This window comes from Canis lupus (genome assembly GCF_048164855.1).
Source record: "Canis lupus baileyi chromosome 5 unlocalized genomic scaffold, mCanLup2.hap1 SUPER_5_unloc_1, whole genome shotgun sequence".
NCBI lineage: Eukaryota > Metazoa > Chordata > Mammalia > Carnivora > Canidae > Canis > Canis lupus.
The window spans coordinates 569,864-589,844 of record NW_027326407.1 but is presented as its reverse complement, the minus strand read 5'-3'; the positions used below and the strand labels follow the sequence as shown (position 1 = coordinate 589,844).

The window sequence follows — 19,981 nt, the reverse complement described above, 5'->3', positions numbered from 1 at the left end:
ATCTGAAATGCTTTTTTTTTTTTTTTTAAGATTTTATTTATTTATTCATGACAGACAGAGAGAGAGGGAGAGACACAGGCAGAGGGAGAAGCAGGCTCTCCACAAGAAGAGCCCGATGTGGGACTCAATCCCAGACTCCGAGATCACACCCTGAGCTGAAGGCAGACGCTAAACCGCTGAGCCACCCAGACATCCCTGAAATTCTCTTTTCTAATACATTTGGAGTTATTGCTGTGTCTTTACTGAGAAACATTCCTGATTTTCTCAATTAGCATTTAACACTGTCTGTGTTGTATCACAGTATCCTTCTTATGATTTTAGAGGAGCTATTGTTAATCCTTTTACACATGTAGTCAACACAGAATTACAAGTTCTTCTGAGGCAAGGACTGCTCTCATTCATCTTAATAGCCACATAGTGACCAGCAGGGTGCCTTGCCCTGATCTACTTCTGACTAGATGAAGAAAACAACTCAGGAAGATGCATGTACTTTCATTTAAGAATAAGGCTGTAGTAACATCTGCATATTCTGTATTTTAGTAGTTTTGTATTTATCAAAGCTATATACATTTTTCAGCCACTTAGTTTTCCATAGAAGTGATTTTGACAGAAGAAATAAGACTCAGTGACTGTGGAAGAAAGGGTCAATGGACAGAAAATTTTATTTGCAATCAGGACTTGGCTTACCCATTACTAGTGTGAAACTAAACGTTTTCAAACATTAGGTTTCTCATTTCTAAGTGAGATATCCTGGACATGTACAGATTTGAGGACCAAATTCAAAATGAGGTTAACGTCTATGAAAACATGTTAACTAATTGTTCTTTAAAGCGTCATTATTCACATTCTTAAGACAAAGAACATGACTGAAGAGAACTAAATCATCCACATTTCTGGGCACCTGGGTAGCTCAGTCAGTTAAGCGTCTGCCTTCAGCTCAGGTCATGATCCTGAAATCCCAGGATCAAGTCCTATGTCTGGCTCCCTGCTCAGGAGGGAGTCTGGGTCTCCCTCTGCCCCTACCCTACTCATGCTTACATGCATTCTCTCTCTCTCAAATAAACAAATAAAATCTTTTTTAAGAAACCATCCACCCTTGCTGACTTATAAAAGGTGAAGTGCTATACAAATGTCCCATTCTCTTCCTCTACTACTTTTGTTTTTTTATCGTATGCTAATAAAAAATTATATTTTTACTTCAGCTATTTTATTTCAAAATCTTTTGGAAATAATTTTATAAAGACACAAAATATTATAGGTACTATATCTTCTCTATATAAATCTTCCATAGACCCAGTACAGTGAAATTTATCCAATGATCATTCTAATACCAAGCTAATTGAAGCATATCTCATTAGCTAGATATTTTACTCTGTTGACTTACAGAACTGCAACTGGGGAGCCTGGCTGGTTCAGTCAGTAGAGCATGTGACTCTTGATCTTAGGGTTGTAATTTCCAGCCCTATGTTGGGTGTAGAGACTACTTAAAATAAAAATTTTATAAAAAAAAAAAAAAAAAAAAGATCTGCAGCAATCTGTGTCAGAAATGGCATTTACATTAGGAAATGTAGGAATGCCACAGACTGTTCAAGTATTGGCTTTCAAACCTACATTAGAAATTAAAAAATTCAAAAATATTTTGTTTCTCAAAAGACACACTTAATGGAATAAACTATCATTTCTTTTATACTCACATGAGTGTAGTAGTTTGCTAGAATAAGGAGTGGTATCCCTGTGATCTACAGACATGGGACAAATTAGTCCTTGAGAAAGCTGTGATGTTTCAAATACATGGGTTGAAAGAATATTTGCAGAGTCTTTGTCTTTTTCTGCAGCTGGTGTGTACTATGAAAGAAAAAAACAAATGCTATGATTTAACTCTACAAAAATACCACCTAAATACCAACCATTTAAGTAGATAATGTTAAAGTAACTCAACATCCTTGATATTTAAATTTATTTATTTATTTTTTGATATTTAAATTTAAATTTATTTTAAACAAGTTTGAAAATTTTAAGTGGCAATCATGAAAGGGCATGTTATGTGAGTTTTTTCTAATCAAATACTTACAAATCTTAAAGAGCTGATGAGAGATAACACTTGTCCTGGGGTTCTTGAATAATCTTGTCTAGGTTTAGCCATTGACGGTGTTGTAAGGATATCCATCATATTGATATCTATGTATGGAAAGAAATATATGAAATTCTTTAAAAACTTCAATGCCGTTGACTTACTAGGCAATAATCATCTGTTCTAAACTTTGTCTCCTTTTCCACATTATTAACATTATCTTTAACACTAGCTCGTGTAAGATGAACATATCCAGAGAAGCCACCACATGACAGAGTAAACATATACAACCAAGCTGACAGAGAAATACAAATACTGTATGACTCCTATTATATATAGAATCTTAAAAAACAAAACAAAAATAAGCTCCCAGGTATAAAGAACAGATTGGTGGATGCCAGAAACGGGTGGGGGATAGGAGAAATGGATTAAAAGGGTCAAATAAATAAATATTTCCCTATTAAAAAAAAGCAAGTGATTGAAATTGTTAAACTTTCATAGAACAGTCTTGCTCTAAAATGAATAGAACACAATGTAATGACCCAAATTAGGGAGTAGTCACTAAACAAGAATATTACCCCACTGGCAACAAAATAATTCTTGGTAAATCAAATACTAGAAAAGGATGTGGTAAGAAATATTAAGAAAGGAATATTAGGAATATAAATTAAATTTCAATAGGTCAAGATAGAAATTTATGCAGAATTTTTATCAGTTTCAGGGCATAACATTGTAAAATAATTCAATGTTCACTACATTATATGTGAGTTCTAAGGAACACAGTACTTTAGATACCAAAAATGGTAGGTGCCTGGCTGGTTCAGTCGGTAGAGCATGTGACTCCCTGATCTCAGGGTCATGAGTTAGAGCCCTACATTTCATTGGGTACATAGATCCCTTTGTCTGTATTTGTTATCCTGTACTTTTCATACCCATAATTTATTCATTTCATAACTAGAAGCCTGTGTCTTCCACCCCCTTTCACCCATTTTTTACCCTTTTGCCCTTTCTCCCCAACATTTATCAGTTTGTTCTCTGTATTAATGGGTCTTGTCTCTGCTTTGTTTTTTTAGATTCCATATATAAGTGAAATCATAAGTACTTCTCTTTCTGTCTAACTTATTTCATTTAGCATAATCCTGTCTAGGTCCATCCATGTTGTCACAAATGGCAAGACCTCATTCTTCTTTTATGGCTGAGTACTATTGTATTGTGTGTGTGTATACCACATCTTCTTTTTTTTTTTTTTTTTAAGATTTTATTTATTTATTCATGAGAGACACAGAGAGAGAAGCAGAGACATAGGCAGAGGGAGAAGTGAGTTCCTCTCAGGGAGCCTGATGCAGGATTCGACCCTCAGACCCGGGATCAGGACCTGAGCCGAAGGCAGATGCTCAACCACTGAGACACCCAGGCATCCCTGCACTACATCTTCTTTATCCATTCATCTAATGATGGACACTTGGATTGCTTCCCTATCTTGGCTATTGGAAACACTGCTGCAATTAACATAAGAATGCACAATATCTTTTTGAATTAGTATTTTTGTTTTCTTTGGGTAAATATCCAGTGTACTGTATAGTAAGGAACATCCTTAGTGGCTTCTCATCTAGCCACCTGTACTCAAATATTATTATTACTGCTGTGAAGCATCTGAGTAGTTATGTGAAATGGGATTAATAAAAATCATAAATACCTCACATCAGCTCAGGTCAGATTTTATCAAATTAAATGAAAATCCTTAGGTATTCAAAACTTTTTGAAATTTGTACTTGCAGTTTAAGATTGATAGACCTGTATTTCTTTTTAAAAAATTAAAATCCCCCCCCCCAAAAAAAAATTACAATCCCATGGTAAGCCCAATTTTGTGCTCTACTGTTCATTTACTTCTAAATGCTATCATTTTAATAGGTAACACAATAGGTTACCAAATTTTTAATTTTTTAATTTATTTATGATAGTCACAGAGAGAGAGAGAGGCAGAGACATAGGCAGAGGGAGAAGCAGGCTCCATGCACCGGGAGCCTGACGTGGGATTCGATCCCGGGTCTCCAGGATCGCGCCCTGGGCCAAAGGCAGGCGCCAAACCGCTGCGCCACCCAGGGATCCCTAGGTTACCAAATTGATAAGCTCACAGGTATTCATGTTTCTATGATAAACGTAAGTAGGGGCAGCCCTGGTGGCGCAGCGGTTTGGCGCCGCCTGCAGCCTGGGGTGTGATCCTAGAGACCCGGGATCGAGTCCCAGGTCGGGCTCCCGGCATGGAGCCTGCTTCTCCCTCTGCCTGTGTCTCTGCCTCTGTCTCTCTGTGTCTATGAATAAATAAATAAAATGTTTAAAAAATAAATAAATAAACATAAGTAATTTCTAGTTTCTCCTTATAAGAAACAAAGGTGCTACAAAGTTTTATTCATTCATTTTCTTCTCTTGAACAGTTTCCTTAGAATAAATTCCAAGACAGACTAGGTCAAAAAGAATTAAACTTTTTTGTTTCTTTTTTTTAAATTTTTAATAAAGATTTTGTTTATTTATTCATGAGACAAGAAAGACAGAGAGAGAAAGAGACAGAGAGGCAGAGACACAGGCAGAGGGAGAAGCAGGCTCCATGCAAGGAGCCCGATGTGGGACTCGATCCCGGGACTCCCGGATCACACCCTGGGCCAAAGGCAGGCGCTAAACCGCTGAGCCACCCAGGCTGCCCAACTTTTTTGTTTCTTAAAACACATTGATAGATATCTGTTGGAAAGCACTGTGCTAATAATCTATAGTGTTTCTAGAAAAACTAACTGTGCTTTTGCAGCCTCATTAACTTTAGATCTTCAGTTCTCTTTTTTTTGCCTAGCTTAATAGTGTGATTCATTTGCTATTTTGTAAATTAGCATTACTTTCATCACTAGTAGTGAAATTAACATACTTCCAAAACAAGTGTCTGAATTGTGTTCAGTTTGTCTTTTATCAAGGTCTTTGTGGTGATCTTGTCTGTGTGAATAAGTTCTGTAGGCATTATGGTTCATCATGTTATAGGTATTTTAGTCATTTTACCAATGTTTATTTTATTTATTTATTTATTTTTTTCATTTTACCAATGTTTAATTGTTCAAATCAGTTTCAATAGAGACAAAAAGTCAGGAGAACAGAAATTCTGAGTTCCTCTTTGAAGATTCAAAGATTTTTGAGTGCCTTTGAGGATTTAGGAACAATTATTCCCATTCTCATCTTTATGTATTTAATTTTTAAAGATTGTATTTATTTATTCATGAGAGACAAAAAAAGAGAGGCAGAAAAACACAGGGAGAGGGAGAAACAGTCTCCCTGCAGGGAGCCCAATGCGGGACCTCGGAATCATGACCTAAGCTGAAGGCAAATCCTCAACCACTGAGCAACCCAGGCATCCCTCATATTTATTTTTAATACCATTATGCTTTTCTAGTCTTTCTTTGGAACAAATAATCATCAAATTTTAGCCACTATAAGCTAACAAAATAATGTAAGTTAATAGCATGTAGTTGTTGGGTTTTTAAAAAGGTACTAACCTGCTATTTTCCTTACCTCTATTCAAAGTAATTTTGGAAAGCCCAAAATCTGTTAGTTTAATATGACCTTCATTTGAAATAAGCATATTGTCTGGTTTCAAATCCCTGCACATAGAAAAGACAAATAGCAGATAATTAAAAAAGAGCTAGTGGTAATGTTAGAAATAGCAAGGAAATACCCAGAAAGTTGCAGCAGAATCAAACCCTATTTATTTTCTCTAAAATAAGACACTTATCACTGGCTCTGAAAGTACAAAAAAAAAAAAAAAACACTCTCTGTAAATAATCTTCTGTATATCTGAACCTACAAGAAAGTGAACCGATTTAATACTAGATTATCTTTGGCATTATTTATTAGATAGCCTATTAAAACAAATAAACCTCAGGCCAAGTCAAAATCATATTTACCTCTTTCAAGGAGGGTAAGACTAAACTTTAAGAGAGAAGAGCCACTTAGAACATGACTTTAGTTGCAGAGTGAAACATTGTAAGTTAGAATTATAAAATACAGCACTTTTGTATGACAGTAGCAGAGTGGGAAAATTCTTCACAACAAAATGGTGTACCCATGCTCAAAGCAACATATTTAAAACACAGGGAGGGGAGGAGATGAAAGAAGAGTTGATGGAGTTTCTATTTTTTTTTTTTAATTTAGTGCTTTTATTTATTTTTTTAAAAGACATTATTGATGAGAGAGAGAGAAAGAGAGAACCTGAGCTGGGGGAGGGGCAGAGGGAGAAGCAGACTCTCTGTTGAGCAGGGAGCCCAATGTGGGGCTTGATCCCAGCACTCTGGGATCATGACCTGAGCTTAAGGCAGATGGTTAACCAACTAAGCCCTCATTAGAAGAAATTCTATCTTCTAAACTCACACAAGTTACTCCCAAACTTTAGATAACCTGGATACATGGGCACATGGTTATGCAAATATTTCCAACTCAAATATCTAATACATAATTTGATTACTTCCACTTTTAAGGAATAGTTTGTAGAACTTTACCTGTGGATGATTCCATGTCTGTGAAGATAGTCCAGAGCCAAGGCTACTTCAGAAATATATTTCACAGCCATCTCTTCATCAAAGTAACCATATATATGTAGGAGAGACTTGACATCTCCACCAATAAGATATTCCATTACCTATCAAAAAGGAATATATATGTCACAAAATAAAAACAACATTATTACTTTAAAAACATTAGTTGAGTGTTACAATTATACATTTTTAGCATGGTTCTGCAACAGACACATTTTCTTGATATCACTACATATTAATAACCAAGTTTGGGGATCCCTGGGTGGCGCAGCGGTTTGGCGCCTGCCTTTGGCCCAGGGCGCGATCCTGGAGACCCGGGATCGAATCCCACGTCGGGCTCCCGGTGCATGGAGCCTGCTTCTCCCTCTGCCTATGTCTCTGCCTCTCTCTCTCTCTCTCGCTCTCTCTGTGTGACTATCATAAATAAATAAAATTAAAAAAAAAAAAAATAACCAAGTTTGCTCATGTTGCCATATAGTTTTTTTTTTTTTTTTAAGATTTTATTTATTCATGAGAGATACAGAGAGAGAGAGAGGCAGAGATACAGGCAGAGTGAGAATCAGGCTCCATGCCGGGAGCGTGATGTAGGACTCGATCCCAGGAATCACCCTGAGCTGAAGGCAGATGCTCAACTGCTGAACCACCTAGGCGTCCTGCCATATAATTTTTTAAAGTGAAGTTAAACTGTTTAATCTGAACAAAAATTCAGACTTACAGAAAAAGTATAAGAATAGTCCCATATATTTTTCTTTTTTTTTCCATATATTTTTCATCTAGATTCACCCACTGTGAGCATTTTGCCACATTTGCTTTTTTCCTCTCCACATGTAGAAATATAAAATAAATGTTAATAACATAATTATGTTACATAATAAACAAAAGACACAAATATTAACATAAATATCTTAAATTCATGTATTTTTATTCTGACTAAACGGTTTTAAAAATGTGGCAACCGGGGATCCCTGGGTGGCGCAGTGGTTTAGCGCCTGCCTTTGGCCCAGGGCACGATCCTGGAGACCCGGGATCGAATCCCACGTCAGGCTCCCGGTGCATGGAGCCTGCTTTTCCCTCTGCCTATGTCTCTGCCTCTCTCTCTCTCTCCCTGTGTGACTATCATAAATTAAAAAAAAAAGAAAAAAAAATGTGGCAACATCAACAACTGACATTTACAGCTTTTAAGGTTTTGCTAAATAACTGGAGAATAAAGTTGAAGAGGTCATGACCTGTCACCGCCAAATTTTTCAACATGTATCTTCTAACAAGGATTTTTTTTTTAAAGATTTTATTTATTGGGATCCCTGGGTGGCGCAGCGGTTTGGCGCCTGCCTTTGGCCCAGGGTGCGATCCTGGAGACCCGGGATCGAGTCCCACGTCGGGCTCCCTGCATGGAGCCTGCTTCTCTCTCTGCCTGTGTCTCTGCCTCTCTCTCTCTCTCTCTGTGACTATCATAAATAAATAAAAATTTTAAAAAAAAGATTTTATTTATTTATTCATGAGAAACACAGAGCGAAAGGCAGAAACACAGGCAGAGGGAGAAGCAGGCTCCATGCAGGGAGCCCGACGTGGGACTCGATCCAGGGTCTCCAGGATCAGGCCCTGGGCTGAAGGCAGCGCTAAACCGCTGAGCCACCCAGGCTGTCCTAACAAGGATATTTTTACATTACTACGGAAAAATAAAATTTAAGGAATTTTACACTAATATAATAATATAATCTATAGTCCGTGTTCAAATTTCTCTGAGCATCTATTTTTTTTATTTTTTATTTTTTTTTAATTTTACTTATTTATGATAGGCACACAGTGAGAGAGAGAGAGAGGCAGAGACACAGGCAGAGGGAGAAGCAGGCTCCATGCACCGGGAGCCTGACGTGGGATTCGATCCTGGGTCTCCGGGATCGCGCTCTGGGCCAAAGGCAGGCACTAAACCGCTGCACCACCCAGGGATCCCTTCTCTGAGGATCTAAATAAATGTCCTTAACAGGGCATCCCTGGGTGGCTCAGTGGTTTGGCGCCTGCCTTTGGCCCAGGGCAGGATCCTGGAGTCCTGGGATCAAGTCCTGCATCAGGCTCCCTGCATGGAGCCTGCTTCTCCCTCTGCCTCTCTCTCTCTCTATCATGAATAAATAAATAAATAAATCTTTAAAAAAATAATAAATATCCTTAACAGCAATTTCCCTCACCCTCTTGCTCAAGCTAGGACCCCCATGGGATTTAGTTATCATGGTTGTTCAGGCTCCTTTAATCTAGGGCAGTTTTTTGCCTTTTTTTTTGAGGGGGGCAGTCTTTCCTGACATCTGATTATTTCCTCACTACTCAATTCAGGTTTGCATTTTTGGCAGGAATTCTAAATAAGTAATGTTGACTTTTTCTTAGAGATTCCCACCAGTTGAGACACCTAATGTCAGCATGTTCCGTTACCGGTGATGTTAACTTTGATCACTTAGTTAAGGTCGTGATTTCCATATGTCTCCATTGAAGAAACACTTTTTTAATCCCTTGGTAATTAATAAGTAATGGGGGGAAATACTTCTAGAGTATGTAAATAAGCTACTTCCCAACAAATGTGCAAGCACTGATCTTAGCATCGTGTGACCAGAGATGATTCTTGTTTGAATTCACTATTGCTATGTGGTTGCAGAGCTCTACTATTCCTCTACATACAGTAGTCATTATTCTATAAAACTCATATAGTTTTAAGGTATAAAACACTGCCTCGTAATAACTTCATAAAACTAAGTCCTTTCTTTCCTCTTTAGGTCAATAGTTTCCCTGCTAGTCAATGTTCACTGATGAGATCAATCATTAAAACATTTACTAAGCTCAAAATCTGTGCTACACACTGTGCTAGCTCTGGTAATTTAAGTATGAATAAAATGTCTCTGCACTGAAAGAGTTTATAATTCAGTAGAAGGCAAATAAATAAACAGATACTGTATTTGAGCTCATGAGAATGTTTATTTTCTTACATCCTCATCAACAATAATTATTGATCCTTTTTATCTGTCATTCTATGAAAAAGTGGACTTATTTATTTTCAAGAAGATTTAGGACTTTCAGGGAGATTTAGGGTCTTTACACTATTTTTGGTCTTTTTTTTAAAGATTCTATTTTTAAGGGGCCCTGGGTGGCTGAGTACATGATCCCAGGGTCCTGGAACTGAGACCCCCCCTTCAGGCTCCCCGCAAGGAGCCTGCCTTTCCCTCTGCCTATGTCTCTGCCTCTCTCTGTGGGTCTCTCATAAATAAATAAAATTTTAAAAAATTCTACTTTTAAGTAATCTCTACACCCAATGTGGGCCTCGAACCCATAACCCCAAGATCAAGAGTCACATGCTCCACTGACTGAGCCAGCCAGGTACCTCTATTTTTGGTCTTGTATGTGTCTTCTCTGAATATTTTCTCCAAACTTGATATTTGACTACATAAATGGTTATTTTGTGTCAAATGTTTAATTTTGTTCTTAATAAGACCTACACCAATTTATGATTATAAAAATATTCACATCAGTTTTGTTCTAGTACTTTTTTTTTGAAAGATTTTATTTATTTGAGAGAGTACACATGAGCGAGCACGAGTGGGTGGGGAGGGGCAGACAGAGAGGGATAAGCAGATTCCTTAGGGAGCTCCATTTGGGGCTCTATCCCAGGACTCTGGGATCATGACCTGAGCCAAAGGCAGACATTTAACCAACTGAGTGACCCAGGTACCCCTTTCTAGTACTTTCATGGATTCCTTTTACGTAGAAATCTATGATACAAAAAGGGGAAACAAATGACCCTCGCACTACTAACTCTAGTTTCATAACCATGCAGAAAATTATTTCAAGTGACTTCAAAAACTAGAATTTTGGGATGCCTGGGTGGCTCAGCGGTTGAGCATCTGCCTTTGGCTCGGGGTGTGGTCCCGGCATCCTGGGATCAAGTCCCACATTGGGCTGCCTCGAGGAGCCTGCTTTTCCCTCTGCCTATATCTCTGCCTCTCTGTGTCTTTCATGAATAAATAAAATCTTAAAAAAAAAAAAAAAAAACTAGAATTTTGATAGTATATCCTAAGGACAAAAGGAGCTGCAAAACAACAATAACAACAACAACAACAAAAAAACCTAAATTGAATCCGGTTGTTTTAGTGTCAAAAAAAATATTGATATCATTATTTTCAAAATATTAGATATACATAATGTTGTAACTTAAAGCAAATTAATAATTATGTAATTAGGAACCCAGATGGTCAGGGTAAAAGAATACATTTTTTTTCAGAATTTTTTTTTCAAAGATTTTATTTATTCATTCACAGAGAGAGAGAGAGAGAGAGAGGCAGAGACACAGTCAGAGGGAGAAGCAGGCTCAATGCAGGGAGCCCGACGTGGGACTCGATCCTGGGTCTCCAGGATCACACCCTGGGCTGCAGGCGGCTAAACCACTGCGCCACTGGGGCTGCCCTTTCCAGAATATTTTTATATGTTATATACTCTTCAAAGATGTTAAGTAAAAATTTGATAATTTCCCATTGAATTGGAAATTTCATCATGAACTTATGATACATTTTTCTCCTTCTATAAAAATGTTATAGGGGCGCCTGGCTGGCTCAGTCAGGTAAGTGTCCAACTCTTGATTTCAGCTCATGATCTCAGGGTTGTAAAATTGAGTCCCACCTTGGGCTCTGTGCTGGGTGTAGAGCCTGCTTAAGATTCTCTCTCTCCCTCTGCTCTGCTCCCCTCTAAAAAAAAATGTTATAAAATACATAAGTCACAGGGATAAAAAGTACAGGATAGGAAATACAGTCAATGATGTTGCAATAACTTTGGTGACAGATGGTAACTAGACTTATTGTGGGGATCATTTCATAATGTATAAAAATATGGAATCCCTATGATTTACACCTGAAACTAATAGGATATTGTTTTTAATCCTTTAATTCTTTCTGGTGCTCTCTAATCCCTTTACTACATACTGCTTCATATGCACTGTGTGATTAAATAGTCCTCTACCTTCTCTGGAATGGAATGTATCAATGTTTCCTTTTTTTTTTTTTTTTCCTGTAAGGTGCCAAACAGTAAATATTTTATGCTTTGCAAGACATATGATCTGTGGGCAAATACCTCACTCTTGTAATGTAGCACAACAACAGATAGTAAGGAAACAAAAGGATACAATTGTGTTCCAATAAAATACTTGTTCAGTGAAGTTCAAATTTCATATAATTTTCATGTATAATGAAATATTCTTCCTTTGATTTTTTCAACATTTTAAAAATGCAAATACTATTCTCAGCTTACAGGCTGTGCAGAAACAGTGGGCCATATGTGGTTCACCACAGGCTTAAAAGATGGAAAGTCAATTATTCCTATAGTACTTGGTTTTCACCTTCCTACTGCTGCTCTGTATTGTTTTCAACTCTTTCAGATAGAGAACCACCCTATAAAGTAGACCCACATCTCTGGCTTTCTTAAAACCTAGGCGTCTCCTAAGGGGCTGTCTTTAATATTGCTTTGAGGGTGAATTCCAACACAAATTTGTATCTTTGCTCCAAAATCCCTCCCCACAGCATTATCAGGTTTTATCTCTCACAGAGAAGGTCACTGCAACTAGGTACCATGCTAAGGTATTCATTTTGGAATGTTGTTTAGATTGGTAAAAGAACCCAAACCAACTCATCAATAGGGCATTTGTTTTTTCTTTTTTTTTTTCATTTTTAAATTTTTTTAAATTTTAAAATTTTTTATTGGAATTCAATTTGCCAACATAGAGTATAACACCCAGTGCTCATCCCATCAAGTGCCCCCCTCAGTGAAGGGCATTTGTTATAAAAATTATGGAATTCCTAAATAAATCCATGTGATTCTGCATAGCCATTAAAAAGGATGAGGTCACCAGTAAGTGGGAAAAAAATATGTAGAACACCATTTATAATATGATCACATTTCTTGTACTTAAACTCTGTAAAAACTTATTGATCTTGAATTAGTCCTAATGTAAAAATGGTGCCCACCACTCTCCTAGAAAAACTCTGTACTCTCCAAAGTTTTCTGGCCCTCCCATCAAATATTTGAAACCACATAAATGTTAGCCTAAATCTGTTAGTTACTCACAGATTTACTGAAAGACTAGAAATGGATTTAAACATCAGGTGCCAAAAGAGTTTTAGATTTGTCTCTATTTTTATTTATTTTTATTTTTAATTTTTATTACTTTTTAAAGATTTTATTTATTTATTCCTGAGAGACAGAGAGAGGGGAGTAGCGGGCTCCCCATCGGAGCTTGATGTGGGACTCGATCCCAGAACCCCAAGAGCATGATCTGAGCCGAAGGCAGATGCTCTATCACTGAGCCACCCAGGTGCCCCGTCTCTATATTTATAATCTATCCTGAATTTTCAGGTGTACAGTTTAAAGTTGGATATAATGTTCTGTTCAGTTTCGAGTTTTTAATATAGCAAAAAGTTGAAGTGTCACACAATAATGTTCCACATACTTACAAGAGAGCTTTAGCATATTGAGGATAAAGGAATTCCACTCAGATCAGATTATGAAAGGAATGAGCATTCTGTTGGTAAACTACTGATCTGGAGTCTAAAATCTACATCCTATTGGCAAATTGAACTCCAGTAAAAAAAATAAAAAATAAAATAAAATAAAATCTACATCCTAAAATCCATTCATTCATAGAAAACCATTTATGTTCATGCTGAATAGAAGCCATTGGAGATACCAAATATTTAATCCACAAACCATTTCAGAAGTTAGGATCTCTAGAATTTGCAGTCAAAATATCCTCACCAATTCCTGTTCCCTCAAATTCTTCATTAGAAATGAAAAGCGAGCAACCCTTAGGATGCCCTCTACCTATGTCTCTGCCTCTCTGTGTGTCTCTCACGAATAAATAAATAAAATCTTTAAAAAAAAAAAAAAAGAAAAAAGAAAAGCAAGCAACCCTCAAAGTCCATGCACCCAAAATCCATCACTTCCCAGTATCTTTCCTTACTATACACCAAACTTTATATAGTATTCCTTTACTTACCAATGGTTTTAGTACTATGTGCCAGATACTGTTTAATATGCTTTATATTAACTGATTAAAATTTCATAACAACCTCTGAGGTATTATTATTATCTCCATTTTGCAGATGAGGAGACTGAGGTGGGTAGTTAATCTTATGTATCAATTTGACTAAGCCATAGTACTGAGATTTAGTGAAACATGAACCTCAATGTTGCTGTGAAGTTGTGTTTCAGATGAGATTAACATTTAGGTAGACTTTGAGTAAAGCTGATGACCCTCCATAATCTGGGCAGACCCCAACCAGCCAGCTGAAAGCATTAAAAGAAAAAAGATTAAGGTGTTGTCCTTCATACTCCCCACCCCCAACTCACCCCAAAAAGAAGGAATTCTGCCTCTACACTGCTTTTTGACCTGAGTTACAACATTAACTCTTCCCTGAGTCTGCAGTCTGCTGGCTTACCCTGCAGATTTCACACTTGCCAGCCCCGACCATCACATGGAACAATTCCTTAAATCTCCACCCTCTACACACACACACACACACACACACTATTAGTTCTTTTTCTCTGGAGAACCCTGACTCATACAACAGGTAAGGGTACTTGGCCAAAGTTATGAAGCTAATAAGTGGAAAAGTTGGAATTCAAACCCAAGTACTCTAACCCAGAGACTGTATTCTTTTTCTTTTTTTAAGATTTTATTTATTTATCTGGCAGAGAAAGAGCATGAACAAGCAGGGGGAGTGGCAGGCAGAGGGGAAGGGAAAAGCAGGCTTGATGCAGGACTCAATCCCAGGACCCTGGGATCATGACCTGAGCTGCAGGCAGATGCTTAACTGACTGAGCTACTCAGGCGCCTTTATACACACACACACACACACACACACATATATATATTTTTAAAGATTTATTTATTTTTTAAATTTATTTTTATTTATTTATGATAGACACATATATATATATAGAGAGAGAGAGAGAGAGGCAGAGACACAGGCAGAGGGAAAAGCAGGCTCCATGCCGGGAGCCCGATGTGGGACTTGATCCCGGGACTCCAGGATTGCGCTCTGGGCCAAAGGCAGGCGCGAAACCGCTGAGCCACCCAGGGATTCCCTTAAAGATTTATTTTAAAATAATCTCTACACCCAATATGGAGCTTGAATTCAGAACCCTGAGATCAAGCTGCTGGCTAAGCCAGCCAGCCTCCCACTCGCCTTGTCAACTTGAGGCACTGAATTCAGTGACTGCTAAATAGAAGAAAAAAACGTAAAATCAGTTACTTACCAAGTAGACATTGTTTGCTGACTGTAGTGAATAGTACAAATGGACAATGAAAGGACTTTTGCTTAGTGCTAGTGCATCCCTCTCAGCTTGTACCTGATGAGTCATATTTTTGTTGATCATATCTGCTTTTTTGACAACCTATGGTAGACAACATAACAATACATTCATTTTATTTTTTATTACAAAGTGTTCTCAGGTTTCAGAGTTGCCTTCGTGAAAACCATGAAAAACATAGATACCATTATTATTACCATCAAGAAACTGTCAGAAAAAAAAAGAAACTGTCAGAAAAACAGCTAATATGGTGAAACAAAACTAAACTTTTTTCAAGAGAACTACTTATTTTGGAACCCAGTGGCAAAAGAATCACATCCCTTTTTTTTTTCAGATTTTGTTTATCTATTCATAGAGACACACAGAGAGAGAGAGAGAGAGAAAGAGAGAGGCAGAGACACAGGCAGAGGGAGAAGCAGGCTCCATGCAGGGAGCCTGATGTGGGACTCCGGGATCATGACCTGGGCTGAAGGCAGGTGCTAAACTTCTGAGCCACCCAGGGATCCCTCATTATTTTTTTTTCTTTAAAGATTTATTTATTTATTTATTCATGAGAGACACAGAGAAAGAGAGAGGCAGAGACACAGGCAGAGGGAGAAGCAGGCTCCCCACAGGCAGCCCGATGCGGGACTGATCCAGGATCCCAGGATCCCACCCTGAGCCAAAGGCAGAGGCTCAACCACAGAGCCACCCAGGCACCCCTCCATTCATTATTCTTATAACAAAGTTAAAAGATAGTAATGATCCTAATAAGCCCCCAGGTAATCAGGAATCTAGGCACAGATAATTAGTGGCTAATAATTTTTTTAAACTTCTATTCTTTGATGGGTGAGAACTGAATCAGGAGGAAGAATAATAATATGGGAAGTTTGTTTGCCTAGAAAAAAAAATCTTGAGAGAACTACTGAAAGTTAAGTCTCAAATACTGTCTTACAGAAAATAGCAAATTACCCTTTTCAAGTTTCAAGGTAATTGGCACAAAAGCAAAACTATATATAATATCCACACTGAAATTAGATCACTAAACTGAACAGTAACATTGAGATCACTTGTCATGATGATTAAAAGGCATATTTTTTCCCAGAGACTCATTAGAATATTTGATAAAATCATTAATACACTATAAAAAAATACACTATAAATTCCAGCCTTATATCCTTTCCATAAGAAAAATGAGAGAAATTAACAAAGCCAGCCTCTAACATGATTTCACCTATGATTCCACTATATTGAAAGCTCTGTGAAGGCATGTTTGTTTTGTTCACCACTGGACCCTAGACCCTGTACACAAAAGGGATACTCAACAAATACTCATTGAAAAAAATCAATTGGTGTCTTTATTTCAACAACTGATAATGACTGATTAGGAAGTACAGTAGAAGGAAATGCAAAAAATTGATGGAACATATGAAGCGAGGAAGATTAATTTCAATGAGGTGGGTCTGAGAAAGGTCAGGGAAAGTTTGAAGAGGAACCAAGATGAATCTTTTTTTTTTTTTTTTAAGATTTTATTTATTTATTCATGACAGACACACACACACAGAGATAGAGACATAGACAGCAGGAGAAGCAAGCTCCCTATGGGGAGCCTCATGTGGAACTTAATCCCAGGACCCCAGAATCATGTCCTGAGCCAAGCGCAGGCGCTCAATCACTGAGCCACCCAGGAGTCCCTCAAAGATGAATCTTAATATGCAAATAACACAGGTGGAGAAGAGCAGAGAATGGTGGAAGAGAAGCTCTTAAAGAGGAGCCAGCTTAAACACAAGCTCAGAGGCAAGATAATACACAGTATTCAGGGACTAGCCAATTGTCTGGGGTGGCTGGAACAAAGGATTTGTGGAAGTTATAGTAGAAGTTTAGTATCATTATTTCATTATTATTATTATTATGATTGCTTTTCTAAGGAGTTTGGACTTTAGCTTGCATGCCACAGCCTAAAGAGCAGATGAAAAAATTAGTGATCCTAGTTAGGAGCCTATTCCAATAGACGAGGTATGGAAAGGCAGGTGTGATGAATCTCAAAAACAGATAACAAACAAACTCCACCAAACCCAAAAACAGATGCAAAAGACTATATATTGTATGATACCATTTACATGGAATGTAGAGAAAAGGCGAACCTATAGAAAGTAGATTGCTGGTTACCTGGGACTAGGGGAAAGTGCTGCAGAAAGGCAGGAGGTGTTTTTAGGGTGATGGGTATGTTCTAAAATTGGATTGTGGTGATATCTACCCAATCTTTACTAAAGACTGATGTGTACTTTTAAAAAGGAAGGGAGAGAGGGAGGGAGGGAGGAAGAGAAAAGCAAAAGAAAGAGAAAAGTGAAGCCCTCTAATTGGGTAGACTTGGGAATGGAATAGAAGGGATTAAAAAAAGGAGTATGAGACAGAATTGACAGGACTAGTTGAGACCTTGGTTATAAAGATGAAGTAGTGGAAAGTTAAAATGACTCAAGTTTCCAGCCTGAATGACAGCGATGAAAGTGATTTTATTAAATGGCGAGAAGGAAGATTCATTGTTTAAGACGGTAGGTGGAGAGCAATGATTGTTCTTCAAGATATAGGGTAGCTATTCACATACCAATGTCCAATAGGAAGTTGGAACTACATCAGCAGTGAGACTGCTGGTTTCTTTCCCTTTTTATGCTCACTCAGTGCTGAAATAAAGAGTCCTCTGAAAGTACGGGAATGGGTGAGGACCAAGAGCGGCCAGAAGAGCTTCAAATGCTTTTGTAAAGGTATATACCGCTGCAAGGATAAAGGAGTAACATGTTCTAACATGTTTTAGTTTAGTCTTAAATTGTTTCAAATTTAATGTTTCCAACTCAATCCCGGTAAAAGTCAAGGTGGTAAAAAGGACTCAGAAGTCCTGGTGTCTCCTAAGCAGAGGCGGTGTGAAAAGAAGGGCGGGGCAGAGGCGAGACACCCAGCCTCCGGGCGCTCACGTCACTCCAAGGAAGAAGTCACCTCACAGGGTTATAGGACTCCTAGAGCCCTGGGGCCTGCCCAATTCAGGAGGCAGGAAGGAGGCCCGAAGATCGGAACTCTATCCCTCTTCTTACTCCCCAACTCCTTACCTTCACAGCATACAACTTGCCGCCTTTCTGCCCGAGATACACCTTTCCAAAAGCGCCACGGCTAATGGGTTTTACTATGGTGAATTCCTCAATGGAGGGAGGTCTTGGCACCGGGATCCTGTTCGCGCACTCCGCTGTAACCGTGTCTCCGCCACTCTCCGTCTCGCTCCCCGCAGTGGCCTCCATCGTGAGCCAGTCCAGACGGAAGCCTGCAGCATCAGCCACTACCCCTTTCCAGCCACAGCTCCCGCCAACCGGGTTCAAAGTAAGAAGACCCCGCCCACGCAGCCCGTCGACCGTGACGTGACCGCGTTGCCGCGGACCCCGCCCCGCGCAGCCCCGCCCCTCCGATCACCTCTCGTTGGTAGGCGCGGAAGCGCCCAATGGCGGTGCGGGAGGGGACGCTGGGAAATTCTCCAACCAACCACAGACTCTTCGAGGAGGGCGACCGCGACCCAATTACTTCATTTGTAATAATGGCGGGGGGTGGGGGGGGCCCCCAGGCAGTCTTTAGCCTGCAGGGAAAAGGGGCTACTTGGACTTGAAACTCAATCGCAGCGTTGAGGTCTCTCCAGATCTTCAATCAAGGTTGATGGGACCCTGCCCTCATCTCGCTTTTGCTTTGTTTTGTTGTTTTCTTACTCCTTCGCGACCTCGCACCCTCGCGAGAAACGTAAGCCAGTTCGGTCTGGCCAGTGGAAATCACAGAATGTGGAAAAACTGGATACGCAGGAAGCCCGTGGCTGGCCCTGTCATCTGACGTAGTAACAGGATGTAACTTGCCTGACTGAAGCAGGTTAGGACCAACAGGAAGAATTTTCGATTTATTGTATGGAAGATAAAGAGCACCAAATTGTAGCCAAAGATACATGATAGTACCTCATAGTACCTTTATGACAGTTCCTCAAGGGCGAGTCGGAAAAGGAGTATATTATATATCGGAAGATTTAAGAAGTTAGATGTTCAAAGATTTAACAGAATCTATGCCGTCCCTGCTTAAGAAAATCCGGCCAGAGAGCTTAGGTGACGGGTACTTGTACTGTTCAACGAGAGCATCAAGCAGTTTGGGGGCCCCGGCACCTCAGCGGCAATAGTACGTGCGCCAGTCGGTGAAAAGCTGGCGGGCGGACGCATGCCCCCTGGTGGTGCGGCCCACCTGCCCCGGAAGTAGTGTTGCATTGGATACTTGCCTTCCGGGCAGATTGTCTGTCGTTGCGGCAGCTGTAAAAAGGGGAGGCCATTTTCGGGAGGCCATTTTCTGTTAGTAGGAAGAGTAAGGGCTAGAGGAGAGGGGGAGAAAAGGGCTCAGCACCTCCCCGCCGAGCCGTGGACAGAGGGGCGCTTTTGGCAGGCGGGTGAGGTCGCTGAGGGCCCGGAGGAGATGTTTTCCCTGTCCAGTACGGTGCAGCCCCAGGTGAGTTTGGCATCCGTCCTTTTTTTCCCCCTTCTCTCCTGACCGCGGCTGTTTGCCGTTTGCGTTTCTTAGAAGCTCTTTCTACGTTTGGGATCCTCGGAGGGAAGCGATCAACCCAGAGCGAGTCCTAGGGTTGAGAAGGGCTCAGCGGCCACGCTGAGAGTAAAAGGCGGACGGTGGAGCGGATACAGGTTATGATGGAGACCTTGGTTTATCGAGTTGATAGCGTGGAATTTTTACTAGAGAATCCATCTGGGGTGGGGGTGCAGAGTGAGGATGGAAACGCCTGTGCCTCGTGTAAACGGAGCGAATAATGTTTTCTTCCCGTCTTATCACTCCTCCAGAGATTTTACTATAACGACCCCGATACCCAGCTTTCCCTTTTAAATGGAATTTAACTCCAACATATTGTAATAATTTGAATACTACGAATTCATCCTTTTGTTCTTTTTTTCCGGCCAGAAAAAGACTAATAAACGGATATATTTTTAAGTTACTGACTGCTTGCGTTGAT

General features: G+C 39.4%; 2 protein-coding genes across 3 annotated transcripts in view; one reads left to right on the top strand and one right to left on the bottom strand.

Moving 5' to 3' along the window:
- Nucleotides 1–1,694: 1,694 nt before the first annotated feature.
- Nucleotides 1,695–19,191, bottom strand: LOC140629400 (serine/threonine-protein kinase greatwall-like; the record flags this gene model as incomplete). Its single annotated transcript, XM_072818844.1, has 6 exons — nt 18,054–19,191; nt 14,920–15,057; nt 6,604–6,743; nt 5,621–5,709; nt 2,072–2,178; nt 1,695–1,845 (listed from the first exon to the last, which is right to left on the bottom strand). Coding segments are annotated over exons 1-6 (811 nt in total), but the record flags the coding sequence as incomplete, so codon positions are not given.
- YME1L1 (YME1 like 1 ATPase) overlaps nt 19,186–19,981 on the top strand; it is a 43,948-nt gene continuing 43,152 nt past the window's right edge. The window contains exon 1 of one of the 2 annotated variants that reach the window (XM_072818841.1): nt 19,186–19,467. In XM_072818841.1, the coding sequence (XP_072674942.1) occupies nt 19,435–19,467 (33 nt within the window). In that variant the 5' untranslated portion in view covers nt 19,186–19,434. The remainder of the gene's footprint in view (nt 19,468–19,981) is intronic. The other variant, XM_072818840.1, reaches the window with a different exon arrangement.